The sequence below is a fragment of the Vigna radiata genome, chromosome 9 (assembly GCF_000741045.1).
Source record: "Vigna radiata var. radiata cultivar VC1973A chromosome 9, Vradiata_ver6, whole genome shotgun sequence".
In the NCBI taxonomy this organism is placed as follows: domain Eukaryota; kingdom Viridiplantae; phylum Streptophyta; class Magnoliopsida; order Fabales; family Fabaceae; genus Vigna; species Vigna radiata.
This window is the reverse complement of record NC_028359.1, coordinates 11,539,628-11,563,858: the sequence shown is the minus strand read 5'-3', so window position 1 is coordinate 11,563,858 and position 24,231 is coordinate 11,539,628. Positions and strand designations below refer to the sequence as shown.

Below are 24,231 nucleotides of genomic sequence, written 5' to 3'. Positions count from 1 at the left end.
TTATTAGATATTGCTAACAAAATAAAATTATTGCATAATGTGTTTTTAAATTCCAGATTCATTGAAAAAAATTCTAGTAATAATGCTAGAAAGATATAAAGCACCTATTGCTTTTGGTGAATATAGTGAAAACTATGTATGAGATTAATCACCTTTGTGTTAAATATACACATACAGTCCTCTATTTAAAATAGAAGAAATATGGATAAATCCAAAATACAAATAAGAAATAATAACAAACTAACTAAAGATAAAAGATAAAGATAATATATCTAACACTCCCCATCAAGTTAGTACATACAAATCTTATGTACCAAGCTTGTTACTAATATAATCAATAAAGACTTAGTGAAAATATCTGCTTCTACACTCGAGTGATACACCAAATTGTTAATGATTTGCGCAGATGACACAGAAGACGGAACACCAACCTAAAAGACTCCCCTTGAGTAGCAAATATGGGAGGTTGCTCCATATAAATTATTAAGACAAAATCGTTTGTGCACCTAAACGCTTTCATGTATTGAAGTTTAATCAAATAACATTAAAACAAGATAATAATCTAAAAACAATTTAGGATGAAAACACAAGACCTAGAACTAGAATCCCCAAACATAGGAAAACTACACAAAGACTTAGAACTAGAATTCATAACATAGAAAAACTTAGGAAAACACTTAGAATTTAGGTAACAGAAAAACATCTAGGTTAAAACACCTAGATACATGGTTAACGCTAATGTGACTAAAACATCTAAGAGAGTTGAAGTAAAACGCTTAATGCTTATCATACCTGAAAAAGGTATTCGGCATAACTCTAGGAAGCAAAATAGTCAAGACGATGTCTCTGACAAAACACTTTAAAAGACTTTGGTTATTAAAATATAAAAAGAAAGCTTTAACAAGACAAATGCTATTTGTCTAAAAAAAGACAAAACCAAAAGAAGCGTTTACTTGAATAAATGATACCATGAGCTTAAACAATACTTCGTCCAACGATGAAGTCTCTATATAACACTTGGTATTTTTAGAAAAAAGCTTAATTGCAAAAAGCTACCTAAGAGTAGGAAATCATAAAACACTTGTTCTGGGCAAGCATTAAAAGAAATTAATTGCTCAACGTTCAAAAACAACAAAAGTGATAAGAAAAGACATATCTATTGCATGCACAATTTACTCTACTTTTTGTAATATTATAGACGCATCCACAGAGCTACAAATCAAATATCAAAAGTAGATGTTAGAGACAAAGGAAATATTCACATAATGTTCTTCTCTTGAAAAAGCATGTTTGTTTTGACAAGTTGACTTACGTAACAGTTATTGTACGAAGAAGAAAGAGAAAACACGAGTATCAAGGCTAAAAGCTCAGTCTAACGGAAAAATACTCATGAAGCCTTTAAATAGAAGAACTTTTGAAAGGAAAATCAAGAGGATAGGTTTAGAGGATAGTCGAGTGAGAAGCTTACAACGAAACATCCATCTTATAAGCATTCAAGAGAGAAGAAAACAAAGAGCTAGAGAAAAAAGGATACATATGAACTGAAGAAGAGAATAAAAAGAAGAGAAGAGGAGAGAAAATGAGAAAACAAATCCTCTTAAACTTCATTATTGTATTGCTTACTATTGTAAGAGAAAAGAAAGAAACACTTGCGAGTGTTTAGACTGTTTTGTACTATAATCATATCCTCTTTGAGAAAAATATAGTCTGAAGTACTTTTAAGCAATCGTTGATATCAATTCTGAAGAGAATTAAAATAATTACAACTGAACTCACTTTGAGTTGAGGAATCTTAGCAAGGTTGCGAAGTACTAGAGTGATTCGAATACTTAAGGAAATCTCAGCCAGGGTTGCTGAGTATCAAGAGTGGTGCGAATACTCAAAGGAAATATTGGCTAGGGTTGTTAAGTACTAGGAGAGGTGCGAATACTCAAAGGAAATCTCGGCTAGGGTTGTGATTATCAAGAGTGGTACTAATACTTGGAGACCAGGAGTGATGCTAATACTCATTTGTAATCATGTGAAGATTATAGTGGAACTCTCTACGGAAGAGACTAGACGTATCTCAGATGGAACGAACCAGTATAAAAATTCTTGTGCAATTATCTCTTCTCTTATCTAAACGACCCTCTTACAAAAATATGCAGTTGTGCTTTACCATAGGAGAAAAAGCATATATGAATGGGTCAAACGTAATGGAGACAGAAGGGAAGCTAGAAGAGAAAACAATAGAAGAAGCCATTGTGAACAAAATAGAGAAACCTTAAAAATTCAAGATTCTTCAATCAAGGCACCTAAAAGAGGAAAAAGAACAACCTTGACACTCTGAATCGCTGTTTGGGAGGAGAAAGGACGTGCCACCATGTACGATGGTAAAGAGAGCAGATCCATAACTTCAAAAGGCGCTAAAAACGCATAAGATCTCCAATGAAAGTGTCATTGACGACATGGTGGTTGCCTAGCCAACATGATCATAATCATGTGATTGTTAGTTGAAACCAGAACTCTAGTAGTGGCAGCGGTAGACAACGACGCTAGCGGTAGCGATAGACAGTGCTGTCATCGACAACGACGAGTGTAGTGTTAGAGGCAATAGGAATTTTTCCTTAAAAGAACCAGGCTTTGATACCATGTTGAATATAGTGAAAACTGTGTATGAGAAGAAATATAGGCTAAGCCCAAATACCATGTTGAATATAGTGAAAACTATGCTTTAATCTCCCTTTGTTGAATATACATATAAGGGTCCTCTATTTATAATAGAAGAAATATAGGCTAAGCCCAAATACAAATAAGAATTAATCACAAGCTAACTAAAGATAAAAGATAAATATAAGATAAAGATAATATATCTAACAACTTTGTTGGAAAACGCAAAAGATTTGTTTACTTGTACTTTGGCAGAAGCGACATCTGTCTTACAAGCACAAAACCAATGAAGATTAATGAGAGAAGATCATGTAGTTGAAGGTATTTAATTCACATTACAAAGGTACTTTTGAAGTGAAGAACAACAAATTGAACAAATACAACCAAAACAACAACACATATTTTTCCATCTTGATCCTATTGTAAGAAAAATAATCACCAAAGACAAATAAGTGTTGGTGGAGGCCAGATGCAAAAAGCCACAAATTTGGGAAATTAGGATATGTTTAAAAGATGGATATAAAAATCTCAACATCCTTAAGAAGATGTCAACATCATAGAGGGCGAACCAGAGGAGGAACTACCTTTTGCAACTACCTTTTGCAACATCACGTGTTACAATCAAAAAATTCATAAAAGGTTGGATTATAGATAGTAGTTGTACAAATCATATGACTAATAGTTAAGAACTTTTAAAAAAACTTAATAAATATGATATTTCTAAAGTAAGAATTGAGAATGGAGAATAACTTGTTATGAAAAGTAAAGAAACAATTGCAATTAAAATTCATTTAGGTGTCAAATTAATCTTTTACATCTTATATTTTTTTAAGTTAATAAAAAATTGTTAAGTGTCGTTTAAATGTTAAATAAAGGTTATAATGTATTCTTTGGAAGCAAACTTTATGTTATTTAAGATGCAAATAACGTAAAAAATATTCAAAGCTCATATGAAAGATAAAAACTTTGCTCTGAATTTGAGAAAATAAGAGTTGACTACTTTTTTAAGAAAAAAAAAAAAAAGGATCAACATCAAAAGAATATAAATATCTCTTCAAGAAGTTTGATCTCCAAGTAAAGAAAATATCGAAAAAGGTTTAATGTCCCTATCATAGAATTTACAATAGACAAAAAGGATTGATAAAAGAAAAAAATTAAATGAAGAATGTGATCTCATATAAAAAAAGATGAGGAAGAAATCAATCATTAAAAGGAGAATCAAATTTGAAATTTGAAATACAAATAAACAAATATTAAGGTAAGGAAGAATGTTTAAAATATTTGATTAATATCTTTTATTTAAATTAGTTTTTAGAAAATTATTTTATTTTTTTAGAAATATATTTTATATAAAGATAAAAATATATTTATTTATTATTTAGATTATAAAAGTATGATTGAAATATTGTAAATATTTGGTAATGTTCTATATACAAAATTCATAAGTAAAATAAGATAACAAATTTCTCCTTAAAACATATCTCTTATTATTTTCATAACAAAAAAATGTCCCAACATTAGTCTTGAAACTTCCACAATAAAAAAGAGAAGCATCCATTTTTTTTTATCTAGTTGTGTTATAAAACCACGTCTTAATTAAAGACACAAATGGTTAGGAATTGAAATGCGAGTAGTAAAAATAAAATAAAATAAAAAGTTGAATAACGTATATAAAATTAACAGAATAATTAATTTTGGATGGAAAGTGATATTTTATAAATTGATTTATTTGGATACTACGTTATATATATGACTTTTATTTTAGAATTTGTCCAAATTTTTCTTTTTTGTGGCAAAATTGTGATCAAGATAGCTGCAAATGCTAACAAAAGAAAAGTACTGGACTTTGCTTATTATAATATATATGGTGCTTGGATTCATTTTAAAAAGGTAGGGAATCATATGTAATTATCGTGGCCAAGGTATAAATGCAAAGGTAACAAACATGGTATCAACAACTTTAATACAGACATCTATGGATGCCAAAGGAACCCAAATAAGAAAGTAGAAAAGAAACAAAAACATTTGTGATAACAAATAAAGTGAAGTGGTCTTGAGGACGTCCATCATGGAGAACATTTATATATATATATATATATATATATATATATATATATATATATATATATATATATATATGATATTTTGACAATTTTTTTAATAATGAGACACTCGCATCATTTTATTAATCTATTTAAATTTATATTTAAAAAAATATTTAAAATAGACCAATTACAAAATGTCACATATGCATTATCAAAACATTGTTAAAAAAATGTTGTTAAAAGAATTTTTTTTCATATATATATATATATATTGAGTCACATTAATAGATATCATTCACTTTTACACTTGCCAATATATATGTAATTTTATGGAAAGAGGATATCTTTACATTTCAAATCATCAATCTTTCTTGAATTCTTGAATAATGGGTTCTACAAAACTTCTTACATCTTTAATTTCAACAATAATTAATTTGAAGTTAATTATTTATAGAACATGAACTATAGATATATAAAAAGTTAAAAATTTGTCTATACCATTATTTTGAATTTTTTTTAAAAAAAATTATATAATTTAAAAAATAGTTCAAGTAATAAAAAATAAAATAAATACATTAAGTGAATTAATAATGGTATTTTTAAAATTGGGCCTTATGAATATACTAATTTAAAGTTCAAAGTATAACAATATCATAATATTCGTAAGCTCATAATATTAAAAGTAAATTTAAATTTAAAATGTCATAAGTCATAACAAATAAGACAAAATTATGTAACCAAGTTAATATGATATACAGTTTAATTTTTAAGATTTAAAAAAAATATGACAAGTGTAAAACTAAATAATTGGTATAACTATCTATTCCTAAAATGTTCACTTATGTTTTCATCTAATTCAAATATGTGAAGAGCAACAGAAAAAATACGAAAGACAAATTTTATTTAAAACATGATCGATCTTCATTTGTAAAACGCAAGTGTTTTGTCTCTCAAACGATATGGCAGTATGATATATTATTTAACATTGGATATAAGCATTTATATGATTAAATGATACACATATTAGATTAACATTCTACTGCACAAATATATATAAAATATATATATATAGGTTCATTTTATGTGTGGTATGGAATATTCATTTTCTTTATATAATCTAAAGGATCACTTCAAAACTTTTATCATGTCAATGAAACACAAGGTCAAGGTGCTTTACTTCACCAATTCATTGATGCTTATTCTATCAAATCTAGAAAGGACTATCTGCTCATTATAAATTTGAGCTTTACATGATTTCATGTAAAAAGTTCCTTAATTAAAACATAATAAGCTGAACAAGTTATTGAGATGTTTCTTGAAGAAAAGAAGTGCATTTAAGGTCTTTTCAATGTCAAAGCTTCTCAAATGTAAGAAAGGATACTCAAGTGAGCTTAAAGTCAACTCAATGCCTAGAGAAGAATTTATGACAACTATTTCTCTTCCACAACTATATAAAGTCATCTAAGAAGAAGAAGACAAAACTCACATTGTATAAGTGTCAAAATGCTACAAATTGTAAGAACATTTTTTGTGTTCATTTTAGCAAACTAGTAGAATATGTTTAATCTTGTATACGTTGAAATGCAATATTCCTCTCAAATGAGAAACTTTGTAATATGTTGATCACTATTCAAATAATTTATTCATCTTAGTTACGAGTACTTGTTTGGTAAAGAATAATTAGTTAGTAACCAAAAGTGGCTATTGTTCAAATAATACTTATTTGAGCTAGAAGTGACTTGTTTAAAGAAAATTTGGTTTTGCTAGAAGTGACTTGATGAAAAAATACTTTACTAAGTCAAAATTGAATTATTGAAAAAAAAAATACTTTATTAATTAAAATGGGATCAATCAGGAGTGAGTGCAATTCAAAACAATACTTAAAGGGTTAACCAAGAGTAACTAAAAGTTCAAACAATACTCAAGAGGTTAGCTAAGAGTGACTATAGGTAGAAATAATGTTGAAGGAGTTAGTTAAGAGTGTCCACAAGCACAAATAATACTTGTTGTACTTTACAACATTAATTTGCTTAGTGAAACATAATTTGTTTATTGAGAAACTTCACAAAAGTTAAGAATTTACAAATATTTTTCACTCAACAATTATTTGATAAAATGTACCGAGACTTTGTATCCAAGTTTCAACTTTGGATCACATAGCCTTTTTTTTTCATGCAAGAATGCACAACTTGTCTAGACTGAACGCTTTTTGTAATGAGGTTGGAGAACGCTGAGCAGTTGTCACTTGTTCTTCATGCTCTTTGATTAATCTTTGGCCTTGATATACTCTTAAGGCCTCACGATTCTTTAGGCCTCTGTCTACTTCACTAAATCCTCTCTTTAAAAATTTCATAGAGAGCACTTCCTTTTGTTCAATGCTTTGATGAGGGGTTGCTGCTTTATTTTGCCTTTCAGTTGCTATGCACTTTGTTTCCAAAGGGGGAACTTTGTTGAGTTTCTTCACTTCTAGTTTCATTTGCTTGAGGTTCCCATGTTGAACTTATGGCCTCTAATTGCACCATTCACTAGTATGGCATTTCTGACCAAGGTTGAGGTGGAGGTTGACATCAAATGATTCGTAATCCCTTGATGTTGCATTATTCTTGATACCAGGCAGGGATAATAGGTCTAGAAATTGTAACCATCCATTCCTCTAATACAACCCATCAAATTAATGTTAATCAAGTGAGGAAGATTGAATGGAATACCAATCATCATATAGTAAATGGAAAATCTACCCAGTTCTGTGATGTGGTCACGAACACTTTTCTTATGGAGAAAGGTCTTAAAGTAGACATGTTAAAGTATCTTTGCATATAGGGTTTGATCCTTGTAGATTAGCTCTACACCAATATATTTTGGTTTGAAGTTTTTCTCGTAGAGTAACTTTTCAACTTTGCTTAAGTCCTAATTATCATAGAAGCAGTTGTCCACTCTAAGACACTCGATAGCCTTGGTCATGGTCTCGATGTTCATAGTTACTTCTCGTTCCATATTTTCGAAATAATTTCTGGTAGGATAGGAGAATCACATTCAAAGAAATGGTGAATCCCGCAAAGATGTGTGTCACACAGTATGTCGTAGTCATGGATTCTCACTTCTTTGAGATCAATCCAGTGTTCCACATAAATTTTGATTCTTTTGTCCATTAGTGAAGGTAGAGTAGATGCTCCCCTTTCATTAGAGAGACTTCCTCGATAGTGATAACTTCTTCCAGTTGATCGACCATGATTTCTGTTGGGGTAAATCGACAAGTGTACCGAGTCGCACAAGTAATATAAAATGGTAAGACCAAGTATCGTATCCTAGAGGACTCTCGACGCTGAACAGTTGTTTGATATCAAGATTAATTAAGACTTAAATAAAATAAAAAGAGATCATTGGGTTTGAATGCAAAACACATAAAATTAAATATAATGCAATTGATCAATGACAAAGGATCATAGAGATGAACGAATGTTGATTGCTATGAGATGGATATGATGTTGAGGTTAGATTTCACCAAGTTTCCTCTCATGTATATAAGAATTCTTCTTTATGCATTAATGCCAACGTCTCTCACTAAATTACCTAAACCCAATCTCTCGGTGAATAAGCCTGTCCCAAATTACTACTTCATACAATTCCTAGCATTCCTGGTAATAAGATGTGAAGAACAAGAGATTAAGACGACCAAGACTCATACCCTCATCCCTTAAGAATATAAGCGTTAGGAGTAATTTAAAAAGAACCTGAATTGTAAGGAACCTCCTAGCACTCATGCAATTCATAAATCATGCTAATGAATAAGTTAAACAAAAGCAAGCATAGAAGGAGATGAATTACTCTAACAATTAATGGAAAAGCATATGAAATTTAAGAATCAATTCAAATACATGAGAGTTTACAAGGCTACATCATCCCCCAACAACAAATAGAAATTAGTTCCCCATAGACATAGGGGAACTCTATAAACAATGGTAGAAAGAATGAGAATGAAAGCCTAAGAATTGGAAAAAGAGTGTATTGCTATGCTCTTCTCTGCCAAGGATACAAAACCTAGAGCCCCAAGGTCCTTTAAATAGTGTCAAAGGCATGCCAAAATAGGGTCCGATCCCAAAGAATCGAAACAGAGCAAAAATAGGGCCCGATCCACGAAAGTCGATGCCTAGGCGGTCCAGGAGGACGCCCGGGCAATCTGGACACCTCGTGTAAGGCCCAGGCTTTGAGTTGGACGCCCAAGCTTCGAGGCCCCGCTTCCCGGGCGGCCAAGGGCACCACCCGGGCGGTGGACGTCGATTTTCTTCGCCTAAGCTTTGGTTTTGGACGCTCGGGCTTTGTGTTTTCCCTCCTTTTGGTGCCTTTTTAATCCCTTCTGAGCTCCATCTTCTTGGCTTTTCATCTCTGCTTCCAGTATTACCTCAATCTTTGTCAAAACAAAGGGAATTAGTCATAAATCCATTGAAATCAACCTCAACTCTCTTATTCATACAACTTAATGAAAAAGCATGAGTCCAAGCAAGTTTCTAAGTGAAAAAGGGTGCTTTTAGTATCAAAATCATATCACAAATAGCGGTGTTTTAAACTGTTATCACAACCCGAAACTTAGAACTTTGCTTGTCCTCAAGCAAACAGAATGTTACTCAGTTCTTCAGAATAATCACTACAATGACTCAACCTTTTTCAAAAACTATTTCCTTCAAGATAAGAAATTACTTTTATCAATTCAGCATAAAGATCTCAGTCAAGATGTGCAGATGCCTTAATTCAATCAAAGTCAATGTGATGCTCATACATTTTCAATAGATGTTATCCTTAAGAATGATCAATCAACTAGGCAAAGATGCAATCAGAAATTCAAAGAACCACTCCTCACAAAGGAAAGTGTTTCACTCAAGCACTCAAAAGTATATCACTCAAGCACTCAAAAGTGTTTCACTTAACTCAAAGGTGTATAGTGAGGTGTTTCACTCTGCTATCACAATGTCACACAAATTAATTTTGCCTTTCATATTTAATCATAATCAAACATACTCATAAGCAAGTTTTTATCACAAGGGCTTTTCATGGCTTGTAACTTGGCTGGGCTAAGAAGGAAATTGATTTTTCTGGTCAGCAAAATTCCTTAAGTTAAGAGAGACATATATGAATTTATCATTCAAGAACAACTCTCTTTCTTTTTCCCAGCTTTCCCTTGCACTGAGCTTTTCTTTTCTCTTGATTTTTCTTTTCTTTTCTTTTCTTTTTGCCTTTGCTTTTCACTTGTTTTTTCTTTTTATTGCTCACTGCCTAGAGAAGTGGGTTGTTACCTGGCAACCCCAGACATGAACCTTTATCCGTACCTTATCAAATGTTCTCAACTTAACTCAATGTAAAGATTTTCAAAAAGGTTTTTCAAAACATGCATAAGGTTCAAGGTTCAAAGGTTAGAACAAATTGTTCTCTTTTCAGTGGGAAAAAATCATGTGAAGGCTAAAAGAATAAGGGATAACAAAAGATGACCTTAATCATATGGAACTTGTAATCAAGTAGTTCAATCACAAAAAATTTGGGCAAAATTATTCATGCTTCCAAAGTATTAGCAATTATTTACAAACAACTCTGAAGCCCAAAACTCACACGGGTAAACTCACAAGTCCCAGAATTCAGAAAAACACCCTGCTCAGTATCTCAATCAAACTTTATCTCAAGCACGTGTTTCATACATTGTGAGCCATCACTTGTATATTATCACATCATGCATCATCTTAACATCAATCAACACACAGGTAAACTCACAAGTCCTAGAATTCAAAAAAACACCCTGCTCAGTATCTCAATCAAACTTTATCTCAAGCACGTATTTCATACATTGTGAGCCATCACTTGTATATTATCACATCATCACCAGAATCTCACAGAGCAAAACTTATCACGCAAAATAGCACATTTGAATCAAAGTAGTTCAATTCATTTAAGCAGAGCACAATAAAACTAAAATAAAATAAAATAAAAAACAAGAATAAAATTTAAAAGGAAAAGTTCAGAAAACTGGGTTGCCTCCCAGCAAGCGCTTCTTTAACGTCACTAGCTTAACCCAGTCTCCATCATCATAGCATCCATCAGTAGATGTTGTTAGTAACATCCATCAGTAAACATAACATCCATCAGTGGATGCTAATGTTTCTTATCTTCATTGGTATCCCTTAGTAGACACCAATCTTTCTCATCTTCATTGGCAATCATCAGTAGATGCCTAATCACCTAACATCCATCAGTAGATGTTTAGTCATCGTCCTCTTCCATAGCAACATCCATCACTAGATGTTGTAGAAGCGTCCATCAGTAGATATTGTCATTACTGCCATCAGAAGTAGCATATAACCTAAAAAAAGAACTCAAACACACAAAAACAAACTCAAATCAAAATCACACAAATAATAAATTAAAAAGAAAAAATAAAATAGAAAGAAAAGAAAAAAAAAGAAAAAAAGAAAAAAAAATAAAACAAAATAAAAAAAAAAATTCAGGAACTGAGTTGCCTTCCAACAAGCGCTTCTTTAACGTCACTAGCTTCACCCAACTGGGTTGCCTCACAGCAAGCGCTTCTTTAACGTCACTAGCTTGACCCAATAAGCTTAATCAATAGTGTCCTTCAGTAGACGCTTGATCACATGCAGCTACCTGGTGCCTCAATTGTTTCCTTTTTCTGGGCATTTTTTTTCTTTTTGTTGAATTTCTTCAGGAATTTAATATAACCAGGAGCTTGCTGCTGTGTTCTAATCACAAGAAGTTTAATCTCCAATTTCTTGAAGACTCCCATGAATCACTTAAACTGTTTTTCTTTCTTCTTCATGTGATGTTTCTTTGAGTGAGGAAGGGATTTTTCATATGATTATTTCTTTTTGCTTTCATCCTTCCCCTCCCTCTTTTTCTTTTCTTCCCTCTCTCTTTTCTCCTTGGGACACTCCTTAAGGCATAAAGGACTTTTCTCAATTTTTTTCTTTTCTCTCTCAACCTCTTCTTTTTCTTTTCTCTCTTCCTCCACATTCTTCGCCTTTACTTTTTTCTCAACCTCACTTTTTCTATCTTCTTTTTCTTCCTCCTCCTTTGCATCGTTCGTTTTTTCACTCAACCGTTCTTCTTCTTCTTCTCTCTCTACTTTTTCTCTCATCTTCTTCCTCTCTTTCTTTCTTTTCTTCTCTCTCACTCTCTTCTTCTTTCTCTTTTTCACTCAAGCTTTCTTCTTCTTCTCTCTCTACTTTTTCTCTCATCTTCTTCCTCTCTTTCTTTCTTTTCTTCTCTCTCACTCTCTTCTTCTTTCTCTTTTTCACTCAAGCTTTCTTCTTCTTCTCTCTCTATTTTTCTCTCATCCTCTCTCTTTTCTTTTTTCTCTTCCTCTACTTTTCTCTCATCTAAAACCTCGTCACTTTTGTTGACAACATCCTTGCATTGCTCTCTGGGGTTCATGTTGTCCTTGATATAATTCAGCTTCTGAATTATGAACACACACACACAAAAATGTGTGAGCAATGATATTTTTTTATTGAAATCAAATTAATTAAATTAATTACCCATTCAGGACTCTAATTTAATAGATGAATAATATTATAGATTGGTTAATTCAGGAATATATCATTTGTTTTTTATCTTGTTTTTAGACCTATCTATAATCATGACAGTTTTATCTTGCGCTATATATTTTTGTTAATGACTATATGTAATTTCTTGGTCAAACGGTTGTGTATGTCTCATTAAACTAAATTGGCAAAATTTTATGCTTGATAGCATAACAATATAGTTCTTTTGTTTCATTTTCTTTTATATCAATTGGTCCAATTATTACTCTTTCAATTTGATCGATCAAAGTAACATGTTATAAAAAACCTCAGAAGAAGATGGTAAAAAAAAAGTTAAGTGAGCCAATGAGCCAACTCGTTTAACCCACCAACCCATGGTGGATCGCGTCGGGTTCAAATTTTTTCGGCTCGCTAATAAATGAGCCGGGTTGGGTTGACTCACTAAATAACCAACCCATGGTAAGTCGAGTCGAATCGGGTCAGACCGAATTATCCGTTTTGACAACTCTATCAATAATACATATTATTTATTATTTATTTTTTATTTTTGTAGTTTTAGCTGACATGTTACAGTTTTTAGTTTAGGAAAAATGAAATACGGGAAATCAATTTCTAATAACTCTTTTTATCATTTCAATCATTTTCTCCTTTAATAATAGAAAATGTCTCATTTATCTATTATTCTTTTGATATTCGTATTATTCTTTTATCAATTCATATTTATTTATTTTTATTATTTAACTTGTTTAAGTACTTTCCATTAATTTTTACTCAATTTAAAATTTCATTTTAGTCTTTATTCATTGAAGGGTGATGAGAGACTAACATCCAAATTTTCATTCAACCTCTATCCCACACCTATTAAATAATATTATTTTAAAATATAAAATAATTTAAAATAAATCTCCTAGAGAAATAAGAATAATAATTTTGTTTTCAGTAGGTGTGATATAGGAGTTAAAAACTCAATAGGTGTTCATCAAACTTTTTCTATAAAATGTATTCGACAACTTTGTTCATTTATTCATCAGCAATAAATTATATTAATTAAAATCGATTAAGAAAATTATTAATGTTAATATTTTTAAACTATTAATAATCATTGAATGTTTTAATTTTCTTTCCATATTACATAGTAATTAAAATACCTTATACAAATAAAATAGTTAAAAGTTAATAAATTTAAATTACTTACAATAAAATAATTTAAAAGAATATCAATTTAAATTTAATATAGTAAAATATCTTAAAAATCATAAAATTCTTCATTCAAATAGGTAGTAAAATCTCTTGTAACGATATCAACCGGAGAAGAATGAGGAATGAGAAAAGAAGTACATATACCAGAAAGGAAACAAGAAAGCTTCGTTTTTAGGTTTTGACTTTACTCTTTTTTATGTCCCCCAATTGATTTTCAAAGAATGATATTATAATATATTTTTACATTCAACATAAAAATATAAATTTTTATATTTAAAAAAAAAGAAAGTAAAAAATAAAGAAAAATAATATCAAAATGAGTGGAAAAATTTAGATATATCGAATAATATTTTTCTTTTCAAATTTGTAATCTTATCACAAGCAAATGAGGTAGCAATTAAAGAAAAGTGAGGTGACTTACATCAGAATGATATATAATGAAAGCGTGTGGTTAGTCTATTACAGATCAACATTAATAGTATTCCATTTATAAGCACATAGAGATTGATGATTCAAACTACATAATTTATATAAGCCAGAACAAACACAAAGTGACCATAGCTTATAACACCCACAACAAATCCAAGAGCATTTGAACTTCCAATAAGGCCAGCCATGCCCACTTTATTATGAAACTTCAAATCAAGTTGATTGAACACAACACAAACTTATTATTATCATTAGGTGTGTACTTTTCGTACATATATATATATATATTGCAGCTATATCTGCTTCAAGCTTTATATATCTTCACCTCATTTGCAGTTGCATGGGTCGCAAGTGCAGTTTGATCCGCACTTGCAGCCACTGTCCTCAGCTGCAACTTCACCACCTTCCAATTGGGGCTTCACAGGTCCAACGCCCAAAACTAGAGTCTCTGTGCTTGTCTTCTCGGTCATGTCAAACGAGTACTTGCTGCAACTGTAAAAAAAAAAAAAAAAAAAAAATCAACGAATTAGGTTCCTGAAAACATGTGTGAAAATAAATGAGAAAGTATCATTTTTCGGAGTAAGAAAATCCGTGCAGAAAACAGAGAAAACAGACAATTTATCGAAGAATTTGGTACAAAAATATGTAACAATTATACTCAGATCTTTTTTTTACACAAAAGAAACTTGAAAGGTAACTCTATCTTATAAAATTGAGATCAAAGAAACGATTCTGAAAGAGATGCGTATATATAAAGTCGAACCAAAATATAAACAAAAGTTTCCAACAAAAAAATTGAGATCATATAAACAAAAGTTTCCAACAAAAAAATTGAGATCAAAGAAACAGAGCTAAACTAATCTCTGGATTAAAACAGCAATTCCAATCGCGTAGAAAACTGAGCACAGAAAGTAATCAAGTATCAATATCGACACAACTCAGTAAAACGAGTATCCAGAAACCAATCAACACATTCCGTAAAGAAGAAAAACAAAAAGCTGGTTTAAGGAAAAACCCTAACAGATAAGAATTCACGTATTGCAGAACAATTTCATACTGAAACGCGGTTTAAAAATTAATTTTAAGAGATAATCAAACATATTAGAACAAAAAAGTGATTATATACCCGCAGTTGCTGCCACAGCTGCAGCTACTTCCGCATCCACACTTGCTGCCACAGCTAGACATTCTCAAAATGGAAGAAGTGATGTAGAACAAAGAAAAGGTTATTGGCTGTTTACTAAACTCACTCCAATGGGTTTAAACGAAGCCTGATCCCAATTTATAAGGAGTCGCTCAGAGTGTGTGAAATCTCGAACGTCCACGTGTCTCAATCTGTATTGGGGGCACACCTATGCTACGACTTTTCCCATGTCGACGTCGTTTTCGCTCTATTCTTTTTCAATTTCTGTGGTGTGCGACAACGATAATAACATTTCATGCTCTTGGAAGAATACGTATCACCATAAACTGAGGTTGGTTTTATTAAAAGTGTGGTAATGGTCATTGTTTATCATAGCGATATTTTTTTTTAAAATATTTTTATTTTATCTGTTGTCGGATATTTTTGGATCATTTAATTTATACTCTTAAGTATTGATATTTATAAGTGAAAAAGATTTGTTGAAAGTTCTATATCAATTGAAGATAAGATTAAATTATAATATATAAGTGAGATTCAAACAGTACTTTATAAATCGATTTAATCATATTGAGTTAGATTTAAAATTGACTTCTCAATACTTAATTTTAAGCACTATTGTCCCAAATATTAATTTCACACCATTTTAGTTTTCTAATTTTTAATTTTTCTATCTTTATTTAACTTTTAATTTTTAAAATATTCTGAATTATTATGAAAGTGTATTTTTTAATAAATCTATGCGCCTATTATTCTCTTTAAATTTGTGAAAAAGAAAATTCTATCTTTCAATAATTTGTGTCATTTAAGTTTATAAAAATAAAAATAGTGTTCAGACCGTATTTCCTAGACATCGTGAAATTATTAAGTGTACTAAACATACTTTCCAATCAATGATTAAGAAAGTTCTTATTCCTATAAATAATACAAATATATCAATATCAAATTCACTAAAATAAAAAATTTAAAATTAATCATTACATTAGAAATATTATTTGTTTGGAATCTAAAACTCTTATTACACTGGTAACTCCACTCCTAAATAAAGTTACATACAATTAAATTCAAATATTGACTTTTTAAAAACAAAAAAAAAAGATAAAAATTGCAGGTAAACTAAAATTAAGAATCTAAAATTAGAAAATAATAACAAAAATAAAATGGGAGATTGGGTAGAGTATAGGATCAAAATTATAATTAAATCGTAGTTTTTACGCAACTCGTAACTCCATGGTTTACTTTTTAATAATAATAACATTAATAATAATAATAATAATAATAATAATAATAATAATTTGATAATTAAATTTTCTTTTATGGATACTGTGGATATCAAAGTGTGAAAGAAAAAGCAAAATGAATGGTTACGAGACAAAGTACGTAATTCATTGTGACATTGAGAGGATTTCTAGATTCTTCTGAGACATTCATAATATCGAAAGTTTCAATTGTTATTTTTCTTCCTTCTCTAATCTCGCATTCTTATCTTCTGCATAATAAAATAAATACGATATTTTTGATAACTTTTTTTAATAATAGGACACGTATCATATTTTATCAATCATAAACTTTTATATATTATTAAAATATTATCAAAAAAAAATTGTTAAAAAACTTTTTTCATAAAAAAAATACGAGTTTAAACAGTCGTGTTCCAAAATTTTCATAAGGTAATACGTATTTGACTTAATTACTTTTATTTTTAGTGTTTATTTATTTATTTATTTTATTCGTAATATTAATCAAAGATTCAATTTGATGCCTTATCCTTCAGATTGATCCGATTTACTCTTGTATGCAAAGTGACATAAAATGGTGATGTTAATTAGTGGTAACAATTGTAAATTGTTATTAGAAACTGTTCATAATTAATAATACCATTTTTTAACTACACTATATCATTAGAGATTAATCATGTTAAGTCAATTTAAATAAAAGTTACAAAAAACTATATTAACGACGGGTTGAAATTAGTTGTCATAAACCTAAGACTTTTGAGAAGACTTCTTAGTAAGGTTGTTAGAAAAGCTAGATTCTCACTCAACAAAATTGGTTTTTATAAAATCATCCAATGATAATTCATTAGGCAAGTTGACATGTTCTAAATGAGTCAAAATTTACTTATTGTGCTAATATCTTTGGTTTAGTGACTAGAATCCGACTGGATGAATTTCAGAAAATTCGTTAAGTGAGTTAAATTTTGGTTAAGAGAATTTTTATAAATTATAAAGGATAGGGGTGGACAAATGGAACTGTACTGAACTGAACTGCTAAAAACCGTACTGAACTAAAAATTAGTTTGCTTAAACTGAACTGTAAAAGAATTCAGAGAAACTGAACTATTTTTTGTTTTATCAAACTGAATTGAACTGTATTGAACTAAATTGTACTAAACTACAATATAAACTGAACTGAACTACTAACTGAACTAAACTATACTAAATTGTACTAAACTACAATATAAACTGAACTAAACTATACTAACTAAATTGTAAACTGCACTAATTTTATAAACTGATTTTTTATATTTTCACTTAAACTTAAGATTTCCACTCATGAAGGAATATCAAAACTATGTTTTTTTAATTTTATTTTCGTTCAAACAAATGACGTTTTTTCAAAATTATTTTCTGAAAAACTTAAAAAGTCACTTAAGCCATACAAGTTTTTGCTTATTAGGCTATTTTGTTTTCTTCTTTTTCATTGGTCTTTAGAGGATTGCATGAGAATTTTATTATAAATGTAAAATAAATATTAACACCTAGTAATATTTAATTTAATTTAAATTAAAATTTTATTTAATAACTTATTAATATATAATTAATATTATTCTTATTTATTCCTGATGTTTACTTTTTTGTTATTATAAATAACATAAACAAATATTTTGCCTGTATATGAAAGATAACGTTGAAACAATAAAATTGTGTAAGAATGTTAACGTACAAATAATAAAACTTTTAAAAATAAATAATTTTGAAATAATGACTTTAAAAATTTAATGAGTGGAGAAATAGATAGAAAAGTAATTAGAGAATAATAATAATTAATTATGTCATGGAAAATTATATCACTAAAGTGAGAGTTATTAATTATAATATATGATAAGACTTTACACGCATTCAATTTAATACATGAGTATTTCAAATTTTAAATATATATTATTAATGTGTTTTAATGAATGATATATTGGGATTTAATGGTACATATGTCTTTCTTGAATTGTGGTAGGAAGATGATAGGGAGTGATGCATGAGAAGAAAGGGCTTAAAACACAGTACAGTTAACTAATAGTTAACTGAACCAAAAATTTCTTAAGTTCAGTTTTTAAAAACTGAATCATAAAACAATATATTTAAGTTATAGTAAAAATGGATCAATAGTTTTAGTATAATATAGTACAGTTAACTAATAAATGAATAAGTTTTCCAATGTTTTTAAATGCTAAAATTGGTTTATATTTCATTGTTTTCTCATATGTGATTAATATATTACATTTGGATATTATATTGATGCAATGGAAAATTAATTATGATTTATTAGCATGTAAATTTCCACAAAGTATATATATCAATGATGATATGGGATGAATTTTGATTACGATGAGATGTATAAGTGGAATGTATGATGATTTAATTTGATATATGATATTTGGTATAATGTATTGAATTTGATATTGGAATCACAAAGATGAAAATACGAGACGTTAGAATTCATAGACGTTCCTATAATATAACTTGCGGTGTAAAAACAAATGTTTGATAAGTCATAAAGAATTTAACTTATCATAGGAAATGTAAATCTATTATGAATGTAATATAATAAGTGTAGATCTCTAATTTTAATTCAACACACTAGTGTATGTGTATATTATACTGTATGAAATTTATCTATCAGAGTTACTAGATATTAATGGTCAGATTGTCTTACGCTTTATAAATATACGATATTAATTATTGATTATTAGGTTTGATTGTCTAAAAATATATTGCATTAATGGTTAATTAATGAACTTGATTGTCAGTCCTATAAATATACAATTAATGTCCAGGTACAGACATCCTTTTCTAACTTGGATCTATCCTAATAAAATATGGATAATGATATTTAGACAATATTTTTTTGACAACATTTCAACATTGATTACGTGTCAATCTGTGATTGGTCCAAAATTACTCCTCAATAATGTTTATGATTATTATTATTATTGATTGTGGAGTAATTTTAGACCAATCACAGATTGACATGTAATCAATGTTGAAATGTTGTAAAAAAAATGTTGTCTAAATATCATTATCCAATAAAATATAGACCTCTTTATAAAACATATCTGACTTAAGCGTTAGTATGTCTTCTGCAGGTCAACAATCCATCAGGGTGGATTGCGTTCTCGAAGCGTAAAACAAAGCAAGGAAGAATGACCGATCGTCATACCAATTCAACTGAAATATTTTGGCTCCACTGTGGGACCGAGTGGTATCCCCATAATTTTGAAACAAGAATAAAAAATTTCATAATAATTTCATAAAAAAGATCATATATATATATATATATATGTATGTATGTATGTGTATGCATGTGGTGATCTTTTATATATATGTGGTGATATATATCACCGCCTATTAGGTATATCTTCCAGTAATTTTAATATGTATGTTAGGGTTAACCTATAATTGAGTAGTAACTAGTCTTCATGTGGTAGTTCACGAGGGCTTTCTGTCGTAAGTTCAGAGGTTTTTATAAAAACAAGGGAAGAGTTGATAGATGAGTTGGCCAAGTTTAAATGGTTGTCCAAGGGTGGGTATGAGTGGGTGGATCCCAAAAATTTAAATATATATATATCTAAATTTAGGTGTTCTTCTATATTGACGTCATGGTTGAATAATATAGACATGTTTGAAGGTGTCGAGGTCGAAGACATAGTGACCTTTTAGAGGGTGAACGCCATAAATAATGTCTACTATGGCTGAGAGGGTTATCTTAAGGAGATTTTTACGTGTATATAACTTTTTCATTCAATTACATGTATGTTTACCTTTGACGAGTTCACAGTGGACGTGATACGTATTTTGAATAAAAGGGTTGGTTGTAGATATCCACCCTCTTCACAACTGTTTTCTCCTATACGATCACAAGATCACCAAGGTCCTAAATAGAGAGATCAAGAATGAAGGGAAGGTAAAAATAGCCAATGAATTAGCGAGCCTAAAATAACAATGCACTACAAACAAGGAAGCCTTGGAGAAAGAGATATAGGATGTGAAAAAGGAGAAGGATGAATTGTGACAAAGCTTAAGAGCTGGAAGAACCGTTACTTAGATTTAGAGAAGAAAGGAAAGGACAAAGTTAAAGAGCTGACTATTGCATTGGCCGAGGAGAAGAGCACATGAGAAAGTATAGAGGTCGAATCCTCGAAGTATCAAAGGCTTTATCCTTTTTCAACATAATAACAGTTTTACATATTCTTTGAGGACGGTCGAGTTTCTCTTCTAGATATCGACCAATGATTAGAGATTTGATGTGAACAAGGACGCGGACTAAACAAATTCAGAAGATACTGCACTAAACAAATTCCAGCAGCGTCAATTAAATTATCACTCATATTAGCCCAAAAACCATCACCAAATAACAAGCATTGCACCAAAAGTTCTGCATGTACTGCACTAAATAAAATTCAAGCAATAGTCAATTAAATTACCAATATAGGCCAAAAACTCACTATAATTTGTATCTTAAAACAATGATTACGCATCCAACGCAAATCGAACTAGTTAAGACCTGACCCGCTACTTGTGTAGAAACCACCAATTTACAATGTAGATCACTTACCTTTAACCTAAGATTTTTTTGTACAATCTAGCAACACAAAAGAGTGTGTGGCTTGATAATCAAAAAATACATTCACTCATTTTTCATACAATAAATAAGTTAGCACACAAACAACTACACAAACAGGATGCACAACAAAAGCATAACACTACAAGAATACATACGAATATTTATATATGGATTATAATCCGGATGTAACTCATATATTACATACGGATTTTATATACGGATTTTGAAAAAAAATTATATACGGATATTATATACGGATTTTTATCTATCGAAAATCCGTATATAAAATCCATATATAATTTTAGAGCGTGATGGCGAGAAGATTTTCGAAGGATAAAATCCGTATGTAATTGTTGTAATCCGTATATAACTGAAAACAAATTTTATCTACTGATATTATATACAGATTTGAAAAATTATTATTTTAAAAAAAAATTAAGTTTCGATTGATTATTTAGAAGTCTCTTTCCTCAAACCCTTTTATCTCGAACTTTCTTTCCTTAACCTTCTTTACTTTTCTCTCTTCTCTAAGCTTATTCCCCATCTTTACTCCTCTTCATGCTTCTCCTTCAATTCGATGTGAACTTCTTGATCCTTCCTTCGCGCTTTTTCTTCGTTTTCATCAGTGCATGCGGCCTTTCTCCTTCATCTTGAACACGACCTTCCTTTCAGGTTTGCTCTCATTTTTCACATTTCGTCTTCCTCGAGTTTCCTCTTTCCACTTGAGAGCTCCTCATTCGCAAGCCATTTTTCTTCACACAATCTTCTTCTTCTTTCATATTTACCTTTTCCATAGCCTTTGCAACCATAGAGCACTTATTTTACCGATTCATTAGTCGATCTACATCTCTAGTTAGGGTTCTGACCTCTTTTCACCACTTTCTTAATTTTCAACCGATTAAATCCTCTTTCCTATCGATTAAAAGCCTTTCCACCGATTGATTCTTCGATCAACATCATTTACACCGATCAATCTTGCATTTACGCTGATTAATTGATCCATTTTAGGTTTCCTTCGTCAACCTAGGGTTTTAGGGTTCTTCGCGGCAAATCCTCTCCATTTTGGAGTATTCCTGGATTCTCAGGGTTTGTTTTCATTCTCCACTGATTCGACTCTCTATCTCGAGTTCTCTTCCCAATTTACATCATTTCGCTGTGTTTCTTCACCGGAGGAGCCTCGTTACAATTCAAATCGCACCTTCAGGCCTCTTCTCGGACTTGCTCTTCAATCATTATCTTGTCGGAGTTGCCATCGCAGCTTCCTAAGGTTAACTACAGTGCCACCTCCATTGCCGCCAGGTCCCTCATTATTGTTGCACCTTTCCCAGCTTGCCAAGGTCACCGTCAACTGCCACAGTGTCTAACCTAGGTTTTCATGTATCTAACCCTTATTTCTTCCTTTCTCGTACGTTCCCATTATTTAGGTTTAATTTATCTAAACCTTCTTTATTCCCATTGTTCCCAACCTCTTGGGAATGTTATTCATTCAGTCCATAAGTTTTTCATTGAAACTCTCTTATCTGCTCGTTCCCTAAATCCTTAAATAACTTTGGTGAGTTCCGCAGGTGGGATGCTGGTGATGTTCAACTAATCCCATCTCTCGCTTAAGCTTCAAGCGCTCTCCAACGTCAACAACTTAGTCGACACCTTCTGGCCGAGATCTCCACTAGTCGGCCTAAGATGTGAGCATTCTTCTTTTCTTCTTCGATCTTTGCGTTTTTGGGAATTTGTATTTGGGTTTTGCTATGAGAGATGTTATTCCAGGCGGCATTTTGGCTTATCTAGATGATGAAAACAAATCCCAATATGTTTCCATTCACTCTTTTGTTGTTGGCAAGAAAGTCATCATCTTTGGTGTTCCCGGTGCCTTCACTCCTACTTGCAGGTCCTCATTTCCCCTTTTCTCTTTATGCTTTCCAATCTTCATATCTGAATCATACGAGTTATAATAATTGGAAAAATCTTCGTGGGTATACCAGATTCTCCTTTTTGATCCCCAAAGTTTTAGTATTTTGAATGAAATGTGAACTAATGTTTCTTGATTCAAGATAATTTACAACTAGGGTGCTCAAAGTTCTCTTCATTTTCCTGCACCAATTTTTGTTTTAAGGTAAAATTCCCCTTTTGAGTAAAATTTTTCTATGTCGAGTGTTAACAAAGCAAAAAATAAAAATGACTCCTAGGAAGAAAAATATAAATCGTGGGAGTGATACGATGAATTGGGTGTTGGAGAATGTGTGGATCCCCAATTTTGGAGGGTGCTTTGTTGTTATTGCAAGGTTTTTTGGATCATAAAGTAGAGATGGTGGTATTTAAACAATTTGGTCTTCATGTGTGACTTTTTAATAGCTTGAAGCACGTGCCTGACTTCATTGAGAGCAGAATATCTGAAAGGAAAGGGTGTGGACGAAATAATCTATATCAGTGGTAAGTATAAAGGATAAACACATCACTCTTTTTACTACTTTAATGTGCAATTCAATATTAGTGTTAGCATAAAAATATGAAATGGGTTGTTGATTGGTTAATTTGAGTCAGAATGGTTAATTGCTTAATCAATTGATACTGATGGTCTAGTGTGTTGTCATATGTGTTGACCTGCGTTTGAAAAATCTTCCCAATTCTTAGTGTTGCGTGATTTAATCTAAACTTCCAATAAGTTAGTTGTCTAGAAAGTTGAAATTCAGAGATGATTGAACCAATTGTGACTTCATCTTCCGGTGGCTCAGGTAATACTGGTATATTAAGAACTTGTTCTCAATCAACAAGAGAACATGGCCGAAAGAGAAAAGGGACTGAAGAAGAAGCATTAGAGGAGCAAAGTAAGGTCATACTCTTCCTCTTTCTCTTTTCATAGTATATGGAGTCTCTAGAAGCAAAAGAGAAGCAATTGATACTTTTGCAGTCTTAGTTGAACTAATAAATCTACTAGTGTCTAGTATGATATTTATTATTGTAATGGTTTTGACATAGTACCAACAGATTGATAAGTTTGTTTATTATGATTATATATTAAAATTGTGGTTGTCGAATAGATAACATTATAATAGATTTATTAATGTAATTGTTCTTAATGTAATTGTTTAAGAGTTTGTTAAAGAAAAAGAGTTATATTTGTTTCTTTGAATTTTATTTATAAAAGATAATCAAGTTTTAGTATTTGAAAATTTGACAATTGTGTTTGACTTTTATTATATATATATATATATATAACTTTTAATTATTCAGCACAGTTTTGGATTCATTGATATTTTTTTTAAATAACAATTATATACGAATTTTTTCATATCTAATTAGATACGGATTTTATATGCGGAATTGTCCGTATATAATTATATACAGATTTTATATACGGATTTTCCGTATATAATTATATACAGATTTTATATAC

At 30.6% G+C, this 24,231-nt stretch overlaps 1 protein-coding gene and 1 long non-coding RNA gene across 2 annotated transcripts; one reads left to right on the top strand and one right to left on the bottom strand.

Annotated features, from left to right (window-relative positions):
• Positions 1–13,889: 13,889 nt before the first annotated feature.
• On the bottom strand, positions 13,890–15,139 carry LOC106772916 (metallothionein-like protein 2). The gene is made up of 2 exons (XM_014659549.2): positions 14,988–15,139; positions 13,890–14,353 (listed from the first exon to the last, which is right to left on the bottom strand). Exons 1-2 carry the CDS (start codon positions 15,047–15,049, stop codon positions 14,188–14,190), a joined length of 228 nt encoding a protein of 75 aa, XP_014515035.1. The 5' UTR covers positions 15,050–15,139; the 3' UTR covers positions 13,890–14,187.
• A 6,355-nt stretch (positions 15,140–21,494) lies between these two features.
• LOC111242553 lies at positions 21,495–23,223 on the top strand. The gene is made up of 3 exons (XR_002669726.1): positions 21,495–21,512; positions 22,406–22,725; positions 23,190–23,223. It is a non-coding gene; the product is annotated as an uncharacterized LOC111242553 (long non-coding RNA).
• Positions 23,224–24,231: the final 1,008 nt, after the last annotated feature.